A 13,931-nucleotide genomic window follows, 5' to 3' on the forward strand; every position below is an offset into this window, starting at 1 on the left:
CACCCTTTTAACTGTTGCTAAACGTCAAAAACCACAGGTCAAAAACCCCCTGTCAAAAATTATCACCATTTTTGTAGTGGTAAATTCTATTCCTCAAGGAATAGCTATTCCTTACAAAACAAAGGAATAGACCTTACAAAAAAAGGAATGACTATTCTATAGGAATAGCCATTCCATTAGAGGAATAGACCTTACAAAACAAATGAATGACTATTCCGTAAGAATAGCCATTCCATTCCAGGAATTTATTCCATAAACTAAACTGGCCCTAAGGGAAAGCAGCTCAGAAAATGATTTATAGTAAGAAGACCAACATGGTCAACAATTTTTTTTTTTTTTTCTAATTGAATAACGAGTAATGCTAGGGAGCATCTTTTTATCCTCCTAAAGCTAATGTGACTTTCAAAACCATTAGATCAAAATTCAAGTATAATTCATCTAAAATTTAATGGTGATTTTAAAAGCCACATCGACTTTAGAAGGATAAAAAGATAGTCCCTAACATTACTCTTAATAATTATATTTAAAAACTAAAAAAAAAAAAAAAAAAACAAAACAAAAAGATTAATGATTCCCATTCCTTAATGTTTGGAATGGATAAATATTAAATTGAATTCATTTTGCCATTATTTTATGAAAAATAATTATTATTTTGTATATTTAATACTTAATTTTGTAAAATGATATTCTTTTTTGTTTGACAAAAAAAAAAAAGAATAAATACAAGATATAAAGTTTCAACTGTCTTTTTAGTAAAGTTTTGTCTTTTTTATATTTATTTATTATATTTATATAATATATACTATTTTTTTATAGAACAACAAATATAAGATCTTTAATCCAAATTCAAATTAATGAGTTGTTGAAACTCGTTTTTTTAATTTCAAACTTGTTTTGTAATTTTCTGAACAATCATTTTAAACAATAATTATCAGAATAACATGGTCAACAATTAATTGTAAGGACAGCAGCCCATCCGCAGGAATGGTCCTAAAGTGACAATCCGAACGTGGGCACGCCGCACATGCATATGATAAGCCCGCGCTCCTTCTTCTTTATTGGCAGTTCTTGAAGAAGAAATCCCATAAAATATGGATTTTGACCGTTAATTAAATAATTAGATTTATATTTTTTATGGGCTTAAATTTTTATACTTTTATTTTTTCAAAGACGATGCAAGTAGGAATTGATTTAAATATCAAAATCTAATGGTTTCATAATTGACTCGACATTATTACAGGGAAACATCTATATAATCTAAAAATCGAGATCATAGCATGATTTTCACACACAACTATGAAACAAATACACCGATCCTTGATAAAATGAATTTAACGTCCCAAGTTAATGGATGACAAAGACATCGTGGGCGCCGAATCCGTGCTTCCTGAATGGCTCGCAGCCGCAGTTGCAGGTACATTATAGTTGGCAACAGGCATCTTCTTGGGAAGATTTGGCAATGGTGCATCAAAATTGAGAACCTGCAAGGCTTGCCTTATGGATGGTCTCAGACTCGGATCCGGGTGGGCGCACCAGAGTCCAACAATCAACAAACACTCCATCTCTTTCATGTCAAACTCCAACAATGTCTTGTCAGCTACTTCATGAAGCCTTTCATTTCCATACGAATCCCAAACCCATCCAGCAATTGGGACATGAGGACCCTCGTACTCGGCTTCTGTTGATCTTTTTCCGCATGCTATTTCCAGTGTCACTATACCAAATCTAAAGACATCTGATTCCTGTTGCAAAATAAATTAAATTATTAAATTTATACATTTCTATTTGTTTAAGCTTTTGAGATAAGTTGTGATTTAATATTGTATGATTGCAAAGAGTTTAAGTTTAAACTTTGTTTCGGTCATTCATCAAGCTTCACTTATAAAGAAAAGATTTTGAATAAAAGTTGATGTGGCTCAGTTTCGCTATCAACCAAAAAACCTATTTTTGTAATCAAATGTTATGGGAGAACCATGCAACATCAAGTTTGATCATAGAAGGTGGACACTTGTCTATTATGTAGTAGTTCTCTAAAAGTAATGCTATTTAGTTGACTTCTATAAAGTTAGGTGACGTGAAAGTAAAAATTAATCTTTGGATCAAGGCTATTATTTATTACTACACCCTTAAGTTGACGTACAATTGTACAAGAGTCTACTAAATAATAATTATTATTACTTCCTATAAGTTTAAATTTTTAAAATAAGTACTGATCTAATGGTACCTTAGTTGCCTTGCCCGTGCTTGCATATTCTGGTGCAATATAACCCCAAGTTCCGGCTAGCCCTGTCGTCTTCACGCCTGCCTCTTCATCCATGAGCCTTGCTAGACCAAAGTCCCCAAGCTTCGCATTGAAATCTGAATCCAACATTATGTTGCTGGATTTGATATCCCTATGCACCACATATTGTCCTGATTCTTCATGCAGATAAAGCAATGCCGACGCAAGACCAAGGACTATCTTATGCCTAACTTCCCACTTAAGCTGGGTTCTACCTCCAAAAAGGTGAAAATCAAGGCTACCATTAGGCATGAACTCATAGACAAGAAGAAGAGCACTATTTTCGTGGCACCAACCAATGAGTTGTACCATGTTTTTATGTCTCAATATGCTAATGATTTTTATCTCTGTTGTGTACGCCTTCTTTCCCTGATCGGACGGTCTAGAAACCTTTTTAACTGCCACAAACTGCTGCAACTCACTCAAGAAACCTTTGTAAACCCCTCCAAAACCTGCTTCACCAAGCTTGCCTTGTTCTGCAAAGTTGTTTGTGGCACGAACAAGATCATTATAAGAGAACTTCTTAGGTCCTGTATTTTCAATTTCTTGTTCCATGAAATCACCATTCTTTTCACCCTCTTTTCCCTTTCCTCTACTCCTTTTTCTCCAAACGAACACCAACACTGAAACAATTCCACAAACTAAAAATAACCCACCAACTACACAACCAACAATTAATCCTGTACTACTAGTACTGCCGGGAACGGCCGGCCATAATTCCGTTGTAAATTCCCATGAAAGGATTTCATGAGTCTCAAAGAAATAGGCTGATCCAGCCGCAAAGCCAATGGATACCCACTCCGGCAAAAGTGTTGTCAGGTTAACTCGATGTGAAAAGCTAACAAAAGGGTCGCCAGGGAAAGACCAGGATACGCTTAAATAATTGGCTTTAGAGTCGTAGCGGATTATTGCATCCACAATTACTCCATTTTTCATACTTCGGCTCAAATCCTGTTTCCTGTCGGATTTGATGGAGTTTATGTTGATGCCGACATGTTCCTTGTCGGTTTCATCCCATGTATTTCCATAGGTGTCAAACTCGACAGCTACCATATCTTTTCTTGGTATAGTGAAATTGTCACATTGGCTAAAGAGTGCAAGGCATCCTCCTGAAGCATATTCCGGGAGGAGAGAACCGTTGGGTGCAAGGAAGAATGCGAGCCCATCTTGCCCTGGTGAAGTAACAGTTGATATTTTGAATGAAAACTTAGTAGTGAAGTCGGTGGAATTACCTGTAATGGGATCATAAAGATGCAGCTGTCCAGAATATACAGCTCGGCCGGCAGCGGTATCGTTATTGCGGTCTCTGGTGAGGGATAGAATTCCATTTTGGATGGCAGCAGTGCCATTTAATATCAGCCTGCTGTCGGTAAAATTAGAGAAATTGAATGATAGAGCATGATGCAAAGGAAGATGGAAAAGTAAGCAGCAAAGAGCCAGCTGGGAGAGAAGGATGCTGGGATAATCCATATTGGGAAGGGAATGTATGCAATTGCAACTTTGGAGGTAATTTAAAGGGATACTTAAAATGTTAATGTGATCAAGAAGAGTACTAATTATTGGTGCTTGCCAGGAAAGTTCGTCTAGTTACTTTTCAAAGGCATGCTCAATCTTGCTTCATTTGGATATTATATTAATGATAATGGCCTAACATTGACACTGGAAAAAAGGAACACGTTTCTTGACTTGTCCACTCCTTTGAAAAATTTGAAATCTTCAAACGGAGTGTGCCCATGAGTTAATTGGTTTTATTACCGGGTGTAGGTAATTTACTTTTTTGACAGGAGTATAAGGAATTTTGTAATTATAATTTTGAGCGCCCCCATTTTTACAATGGGACGCTTGGCACTAAATTTTCAACTTAGAAACGCTTCACTTAAATTGTCCCATTTTAGAGGAATTTTTAACTGTACAAACGTTTCTAAATTGAAGTCCAGTAACTATCATTTGAGGCGTGCTCCAAGTGCCAATATTCAAGCATTGAATGCCACTTTTCATATAAGATAAATGTAAAGGAATGGTCCCCATTTTGTGAGTTCTCCCCCACCTCTCCTCCACTTCTCAATATCAGAGAAATGGGGTAGATACTATACATTACTACATGCTTTATTTTATAGCAATGGACTAATGGAATTAGCTAGGTTGCAACCAATTAAGTGCCCATCATGGAATTTGTTGGGTCATGAACTAGCTTACCATTCGTTGAGCAGTCCTTGGGCCCAGCCAGAAAGGGCCCATGTCCGAGACCTACTCAAAGGGCCCATGTCCGAGACCTACTCAAAAGGCCCACGTCCGAGACCTACTCACGTGATCCGAGACTACCAATCCGAGGCAACCCCTAGCCGAGATCATAAAGTCCGAGAATAACTCAGGACATTTAAATCTCGATAAGGGGAACAACTCTGATATATTAAGAGATTACAAAGTTGATCCAATGATCTCAAATCGCTTAAATTGTGGAAGAACTAACAAACATGATCTTTTCATTCAAATGTTTGTTTAGCCGATATGAAGGGATAAGATTCCTTAATAAGTGGGAAATCAAATCTCCTCCTCTGCCTATAAATACAAGTCACATGATCAAAGCAAAGGTAATCACAACTCTCATTCTCTGAGCTCTATAGTTGTTGATAGTATCTTTTTCTTTCTCCTTCTGACTTAGGCATCGGAGTGCTCACGCCGGCTCACCCCCAGTCACTTCGATCCTTCTTTCTTTCTTGTTGTGCAGTCAAATATTCTTTGTGTCGGTCAACAAAAAGCTCGGCAAGCGTGTCACGTCATCACTTGGAAAACTGTGCATCAACAGTTTGGCGCCGTCTGTGGGAACTTCGATTTTCATCAGTTCTCTACTAATCCAAAAATGGTGACTACCCGTTCCACTGCTGCAGCCTCCCACGCACCACCACCACCCGATCTAACAGAATTCATGAGGCAGATGTCTGAATCCATGAAGGTTCTGAAGAAGCAAAATGAAGACCTGGCTGTAAGGCTCACAGCTGCTGAGGGCCGTAATAGCCAGAGGGACCAAGAGCGAGAAAGAAGACGTGATGAACGGCGTGAAAAGGAAAGGCGAAGGGAAATTCGCCGTGGAAAGCGGACGGCTGGTTCACACCGTGACGAAGAAGCAAGTTCAGTCCAAGCTAGCCATCATACTATTGTCCAGAATGAGGAGCACCATGAGCAGGAGAGGTCCCAGCACACGAGACCTCGACAGGAACAACCCCATGGACAAAATGAAGGCCAGATGAGTGCTGACATGGAGGATCTGAAGAAGAAGTACGAAGAGCTGACCCGTAAGTTGGCTGCAAAGGATGAGAAAACCCCTGCTTCGGGGTTCATGGATAACACCGACCTGCCTTTCACTGATCGAGTGTTAAATTTTCCTTTGCCTGAAAACTTCAAGATGCCTCGCGTCAAGGAGTTTAATGGTAGTGGCGACCCTTCTGAACATATGGAAAGCGTCCGTGTTCACTTTTCCCTTCATAGATTTCCGGATGAAATAGCGTGCAGAACCTTTCCTCTCACTTTGGAAGGAGTTGCTCAAGACTGGTTTGCCAGATTGCCTGCCAAGTCAATAGACAGTTTCAAAGAACTGGGAAGTCTCTTTTTAAGCCAATTCCTGGCTACCAAGAAGAGGAGGAAGCACTCAGCTTGCTTACTATCTTTGCGTCAAGGGAAGGAAGAAAGCCTGAAAGATTTCATGAATAGGTTTAATAAAGAAAAATTGTTAGTGGATAACCCGGGGGATCAAACGGTATTATCCGCGTTATGGCATGGGGTCAAGCCAAATGGGCCTCGAATGGCCGAAGTATCAAAAAGTTCGATAGAAATAACTCTTCCCGAGTTTATCGCCAAGACAGAGGAGTATATTAATCAGGAGGAAATGATTAAAGCTCTCACGAAAGGTCAGGAGGAAGAAGACCGGGAGAAGGAGGATGCCAAAAAGGAGCCACGTATAGCATCTGCTCCGAAGGAAGAAAGGTTTCAGAAGAGAGTAGTCAAGAAGACTGTACCATCAGTCCCAAAGTCATAACCTCGGCGACGTGAAGATCGAAGGTTCACACCTTTGAATACCAGGGTCAACGAAGTGTTTATGGAAATCAGAAGAGATCCATCTTTCAGATGGCCAAGTAAGTTGCAGGGTGATCCGAGGAAGCGAGATCGGACGAAGTTCTGCGAGTACCACAATGATCACGGACATTTGACGGAAGACTGTATAACCTTGCGGCAGGAAATCGAAACTTTCATCAGAAACGGAAGGCTGGTAAGATTCCTAGCAGGGGAAAGGAACCAAGGCGCGGTGCATCAACAGCCTCTCCTATTAGAGAGAAACCGAGCTGAAAGGGCACAGGAGCCGAGACGTGATCGGGACGATGGTCCTAGAGAAGATCCGAGACCCCCTCGGGATCAAAGAGTGGTAGGAGAAATCCATACTATTGCCGGAGGAATAGCTGGTGGAGGACAGTCTAATTCGGCCAGGAAAGCCCATGCTAGGAAGACACATGCCGAGGAGGTCTTTACAGTGCAGAGACCGTCCAAAGTTGCAAAAAAGGATTCATTGATCCTTTCTTTCTCTGAAGAGGACGCAAGGGGGGTAATGCAGCCCCATGATGATCCGCTAATCGTAACTGTAACAGTGGCCAACCATATGATCCACAGAATTCTGGTGGACAATGGAAGCTCGGCTGATATATTGTACTGGCCAGTTTTTCAGCAAACGGGTATCGATCGTGATAGGGTCACACCATTTAGCTCTCCCCTGGTTGGATTTGCAGGAGAGCAGGCCCAGCCAATTGGTCTTATTTCACTCCCTGTCACGGCAGGAACAGCACCTAAGCAGAAAACTGTGATGGTAGATTTTCTGGTTATTGACCGACCAGGTGCCTACAATGCCATTATCGGTAGACCTGCTTTGAATAAGTTAAAGGCCGTAACTTCGACATACCACTTGATGATGAAGTTCCCAATAGAGGACGGAGTCGGAGAAGTGAAGGGAGATCAGACCCAGGCGAGAAGATGTTACAATACGTCTCTCAAGAAGGTCTCGGATCCGACTCCTGTTGTAATTGGTACGGTAGGTGGGAACAACAGGAATGACCCAAAGGGGGAGCCAGCTGAACCTTTGGAGGATGTGGTGATAAGTGAAGACAAGACTTTGAAGATTGGGACGCAGCTCAGTCCCACAATCCGAGACGGCCTCATCATCTTCCTAAGAAGGAATTTAGAAGTTTTTGCGTGGACCCACGAAGACATGCCGGGAATTGATCCTGAAGACATCACCCACCAGTTAAATGTCGATCCAAGTGTGAAACCAGTAAAGCAAAAAAGGAGAAAGTTCGCCCCTGAACGGAATGTGGCCATAGCAGAGGAGGTAGAGAAGCTTCTCAAGGCCCGTTTCATTGAAGAAGTATATTACCCTGATTGGTTGGCTAATATAGTATTGGTCAAAAAGTCTAATGGGAAGTGGAGGATGTGCGTGGATTTCACTGACCTCAATAAAACCTGCCCAAAAGACAGTTTTCCATTACCTCGCATTGATGCATTGGTGGACTCAACAGCTGGATATGGATTACTTAGCTTCACGGATGCCTTCTCTGATTACAACCAGATATATATGCATCCAGAGGACCGTGAAAAAACTGCGTTCATAACTGACCGAGGTTTGTACTGTTATAAAGTCATGCCCTTCGGTTTGAAGAACGCAGGGGCGACATACCAGAGACTGGTAAACAAGATGTTCCGAGACCAGATCGGACGCAATATGGAAGTATACGTTGATGGCATGCTAGTCAAGAGTGTGCTGCCACAGGGCCACGTACTCGACTTGCAAGAGACGTTCACAACCTTGAAGAAGTATGGGATGAAGTTGAATCCCTCAAAGTGTGCATTCGGAGTTTCATCGGGAAAGTTCCTCGGTTACATGGTATCCAGCCGAGGAATAGAGGCCAATCCTGAAAAGATACAAGCTGTCTTGGATATGCAATCTCCGAGAAACTTGAAGTAGCTCCAGCAATTGACAGGAAGGGTAGCGGCACTAAATCGGTTCATTTCACGATCGACCGATAAGTGTCTTCCGTTTTTTAAAGTCTTGCGAAAGGCCTTTGAATGGACAGACGAATGTGAAGAAGCCTTCGGACAGCTGAAAAAATATCTGGTGAGCCCTCCTTTGCTGAGCCAGACAATGCCTGGGGAGGTACTCTATTTGTATTTAGCTGTGTCTCAAACGGCAGTTAGTGCTGCATTAATCCGAGAGGAAGAAGGAATTCAAAAGCCTGTATACTTCACAAGCAGAGCTTTGAGGGGCGCTGAAGAAAGGTATCCCCAGATGGAAAAACTGGCTTTTGCCTTAATTATAGCATCTAGGAAGCTCCGACCCTACTTCCAAGCTCATACTATCCAAGTGTTGACTGAATACCCTTTAAAGAAAGTACTAAGAAAGCTAGATCTGTCGGGAAGATTAGCTAATTGGGCCATTGAGCTGGGAGAATTCGATATTGAGTTTCTCCCTCGAAATTCTCTCAAAGGCCAGGCACTGGCTGATTTTCTAGCAGAATTCACTAATTTGCCAGACATCACCAGCTGGCCAAGCGATGAAACCTGGGTAGTTTATGTGGATGGATCATCTACGAAGAAGCATGGTGGAGCAGGGATAGTCATGATTACTCCCGAGGGAGAAGAATTATGTAGTGCATTGAAGTTGAAGTTCAAGACGACGAATAATGAGGCCGAGTATGAGGCAGTCTTGGCAGGACTCGGTTTAGCTCTCGAAATGGGAGCCAAAATTGTCAAAATACGGAGTGACTCCCAGGTTGTTGTAGGGCACATCAGAGGAGAATTCGAAGCCAAGGGAGACAAGATGAAGTTATACTTATCTAAAGTACAGGATTTGCAAACATTGTTCAGCAAGTTTAATATTGTGAAAATTCCGAGACCAGAGAATGAAAAAGCAGACCAATTGGCCCGAATAGCCTCAACTGCCAATGGAGAGGTCACAACCGAGACTCCTATCCAAATTCTTCTACAGTCATCAGTTACCGAGACGGTGTCGGTCTCTACAGCCGAGACCATACCTAATTGGCAACATGAAATCGTAGAATACCTGAAAAGAGGAGTACTTCCTTCAGAAAAAAAGCTTGCTACCCGGTTGAAGATAAGAGCAGGAAGGTTTACAATGGTAAATGGAATCCTTTACAAGAGGGGTTTCATGTTGCCACTTTTGAAGTGCGTTTCAAAAGAAGAAGGGAGCTATATCCTTAGAGAAATCCACGAAGGGATTTGCGGAAGCCATGCGGGGGCTAGAATGTTGGCGCATAAAGCAGTCCGAGCAGGTTTCTATTGGCCCAGCATGAGCAGGGACTCGGCAGAATTAGTCAAAAATTGTGACAAATGCCAAAGGTTCGCTAATATAACTCATCAACCTCCTGAAGACCTGAGCGCAATCTCTTCACCTTGGCCCTTCTCTCAATGGGGGGTAGATATAGTGGGACCATTGCCTCGGAGCAAAGGAGGTCTAAGGTTTGCTGTTGTTGCTGTGAATTATTTCACTAAATGGGCAGAGGTTGAGGCCTTAGTGAATATCACAGCTAAGGCAATAGAGCGATTTTTATGGAAGAGCATCATATGCCGGTATGGCATTCCTCATGCTTTTGTCACAGATAATGGCAAGCAGTTTGACTGCGACTCATTCCGAGCTTGGTGTGCCCAACTCCAAATAAGGAACTATTACTCGTCTCCAGGGCACCCCCAGGCTAATGGACAGGTGGAGGCTACCAATAAGACGATCTTCAAAATTTTGAAGAAGAAGCTGGGTGATCGGAAAGGAAACTGCGCAGAAGACCTTCCAGAAGTTTTGTGGGCATACCGAACAACCAAGCGAATCCCAACCGAAGAGACACCATATGCCTTAGCATTCGGAACTGAAGCAGTCATTCCAGCCGAGATAGGCTCAGGCAGCTATCGTGTAGAGACCTTCCGATCCGAGACTAATGACGAGGGTTTACAACTGCATTTGGACTTGCTTCAAGAGAAGCGGGATCGAGCCCATGTGGCTATGGCAGCATATCAGGCAAGAGTGACTCGGTATTTCAACAAGAAGGTCAAGCCTCGAACCTTCAAAATTGGAGATCTGGTCCTACGTAAAGCTACTGATGTGGTATTTTGTGACCAAAAATATCAATAATAAAAATAACCACTCGCAATAGAACGAATCCCATAGGATAGGGCTATAGAGAGGGTGTCGAACCTCAAGGACTGCAGGGGTTAAATTATCAAATTCCAAAGATCAAAATTAACTTAATTAAAAGAGAGTGATTTGTTTGTGTGAATTTGAAGTGCATAAAATAAACGGAAAATAAAGGAAGTAAATGTATGAGAGAGAGAGAGTAGGGTATTGACTTCACCACAATCCGCACATCAATGGTTAACCATATTTAATTCTATCAATTCATTCTATGCATGTTATAATTTCAACAAGAAAACATATAAAAATAATCTCATACAATCAATGGAATAGCATAACCCATCTTCGGTTGGCACGGACCGTCTACCTAAATTACACTAAGCTAGGGTGTAGTACGATCCGTCTTCCCTAGGCATGGCCTATCTAATCCTATTGATTGCATGTCAATTAAGAACCATTGTATAACCATCATTCTTATATTCACAGAAAATAAGAATGATTTGAGTTCAATAATAGTAAAATAATTTCTAAGACAAGATAAGAATTTTACTAATATTGAATTGGAATTTAAAGAACAACTGCATTTAATATGAAGAATAGAAATCAATTGTAGCAATCCTCAAAGTTATACAATCAACATGCATAAATTGAAAGACTAGAAATTAAATACAATCAAACCATTGTACTTGGAGAGGGCTACATCAATACCCCACAATTGGGTTTAGCTGCTCATGATCTTCTAAGCTCCACAAACTATTTTACTGAATTTTTGCTCTAAAAGCGGTGTGTCTTTTCTCAATGCTTAAAGGCCTATTTATAGGGCTTAGGAGAGTCCTAGAAGCCCTAGTAATCCTAGAAATTTCGGAGATTTAAGTCCAAGTCCAATTAGGACAAAGAAAACCTAAGTCCAAATCGGAATAGGATTCGCCCAGAATTGCGTTCCTGTCTTGCGGGGCTATTTTGGCATTTCGGCGCTCCGAATTAGGAAAATTCTATTTCCCAATGATTTGTAGAAATTTGAGTTAACTTTCTACTGCCGCTTGAATCACCTTAATCGGATATTTGAGCTGAAAGTTATGGCCAAAATACCGATACATATGCAGAATCCAAATTTGAATCCAATCCGATTTTGACTCCAATTTGAGAAATTCCGAATTAATCCCTTCCTTTATTTGATTAAACTTAACCATGATTGGTTAAGTTTAACCATATCTTCTAGGTCTTCCCAATGTGTGCTTTTAAGCCCAAAATCAATGGAATTAATTGCATCTTTATTTATAACCTGAAAACAATAAAAACAAAACAAAATCAAACAAATAACAACGCTAAGGAATTAACATATGCAAATTAAGGGGCTTGAATGTGCAACATTCGGCGCTTATCACACCCCCAAACTTACATATTGCTAGTCCCTTAGCAATACAAAGCAGAAAATAAAGTGAAACATAAAAAGATAAATCCATCTTTCGTGGGATATACGATTGCATTTAGCGTATGCAACAAGCCTTTTAAACCCCTAGGAATTCCCTAGAGGACGAGTGAAGTCTCGTGAGGGTTTTCCAGGAATGATACCCACAAACATTTTATACCCCTGTAGTTCTCAAACATGCAATATCATAACCATCATGGTTCTCAGTCATAAACAGGCTTAATAAAACAAACACTATCTTCACAATTTCAGGCAATCACAACTTAGCTTCAATCATGGCAATTATGAGATATTACAAGATTCAACTCGTGTATGTGAACTCAACAAATAGTCAAGGGATTTCAAAACTAATCTCAATCATGCATGGATTAATACTCAAAATTTATTGGACTTCTTACTGGATAAACAACCAAGGCAACAATTTCCTTTTTTTTCTTTTTTTTTTTTTTTTCTTTTTTTTTTTTTTTCACTTAGCTCCCTTAAGCTTTCTAATTGACCCATGTATCGAGCGTTAAGCCAATGACTCCCAAACCAGATGGTTTTAGGGCATTAGGTGTAAAGACACCCCTAAGGACTTACTAACTCGGATCAAAAAGGCTACAAATCTAAACTTCTAACTCGGATCAAGGGCATTAGGTGTAAAGACTTACTAACTCGGATCAAAAAGGCTACAAATCTAAACTTCTAACTCGGATCAAGGGCATTAGGTGTAAAGACTTCCTTTTTTTTTTTTTTTTTTTTTTTTTTTTTATATCAACCAATCTAAACTTCTCACTTTTTGACGCGAACGCTCACTGCTTAATGAGGCAAGAGGTCCGGTTACTTGGTGGAAAGTTCAAAATGATCGTCATTTTGTTTTTTGTTTTTTTTTTTTTTTTTTTGGAATTTATGCCAAGGTCGTTTTCCCAATAAGTTGCCCAACTACATTTCAAATATTAAAAACAAACAATCTTGATTCCAGATTTCATGCCCCACAAACTATATGCTAGTGTGCTTGTGCAAATCAAATTGAAACAAGTAATATTTCATACTGCCAATGAAAGTAACCCAGTTTTAATTCCTTAATCAAGTGATCATCTGTACGTCATATTAAGCCTATCAATGAATTTCAAACCACAACCGGAAAATCAATTGCATGCTCAGAACTCTCATGTATATGCCCACACCCCCCAACTTAATGTGCACAATGTCCTCAGTGTGTGGAAAATAACAATAAAACAGTGCAAGGGGAAAAAGAAACACTGAACCTGTCACTAAGGCGCAGAAGAAGATGCCCCGGGTGCAGGTGGCAGCCATGCTACAATGGTGCGCAGCAGTTCTTGCTGGGCTTCTCTCGAGCAGGGGAAGAGCGGGATGTGGAAGCAGTGGCCCGAAGCATGATGTTGCTTGGTTAAGGCAATTCGTCGAGCACTTGGTGGGCACTCCAAAAGGGAGGAGATGGATAACCACCTTATTGGGCTGCCCAACCCCCTGCAAAACAAAGACAAACCAACACAGAGCAGTCCGTGGACCCACGGACTGCTGATTGCTACAAAAATTTGAACGAAAAATGGGGACGGTGAGGTTTGGTGAGGTGGGTGCTTGGTTGGATTCGGTGGTGTGGGGGAAAGAATAGGTGCGGCGCTGGGGAGTGGGGAAAAATGGGGGAGAAAGAGGGGATCTCGAGCGCATTCATGCATGTGTGTGTTGAGTGCAGAGCATCTGCGCTCGATCCCACGCATGGTGGGCTCGAGCGCAGGCTCGTGTTCTGGGATCGAGCGCATGGTGAGTGCGCTCGAGCCCAGGGTGTCAGTGCCCTAATCCAAAAAATAGACGGGATCCGTCAAATCGACGGATTTCACGTCTGTACCTGGCTCGAAATGCTGGATGCAGGGCTTCAATCTTTGACCATTGACCTTGAACAGAGTGCCATTCTTTGGGTCCCGCAACTCGACAGCACCATGGGGCGACACTGCGGTGACTATGAAGGGGCCGTCCCATCGGGAGCGAAGCTTGCCAGGGAAAAGCCGGAGTCTGGAATTGAAGAGCCATACTTTCTGGTC

At 41.4% G+C, this 13,931-nt stretch overlaps 1 protein-coding gene across 1 annotated transcript; it reads right to left on the reverse strand.

Moving 5' to 3' along the window:
• Window positions 1-1,214: 1,214 nt before the first annotated feature.
• On the reverse strand, window positions 1,215-3,751 carry LOC132177947 (L-type lectin-domain containing receptor kinase IX.1). The gene is made up of 2 exons (XM_059590421.2): window positions 2,225-3,751; window positions 1,215-1,742 (listed from the first exon to the last, which is right to left on the reverse strand). The coding sequence occupies exons 1-2, from the start codon at window positions 3,749-3,751 to the stop codon at window positions 1,332-1,334; spliced, it is 1,938 nt and encodes a 645-aa protein (XP_059446404.2). The 3' UTR covers window positions 1,215-1,331.
• Between the last annotated feature and the right edge of the window lie 10,180 nt (window positions 3,752-13,931).

This window comes from Corylus avellana, chromosome 4 (genome assembly GCF_965113065.1).
Source record: "Corylus avellana chromosome 4, dhCorAvel1.hap1.2, whole genome shotgun sequence".
Lineage (NCBI taxonomy): Eukaryota > Viridiplantae > Streptophyta > Magnoliopsida > Fagales > Betulaceae > Corylus > Corylus avellana.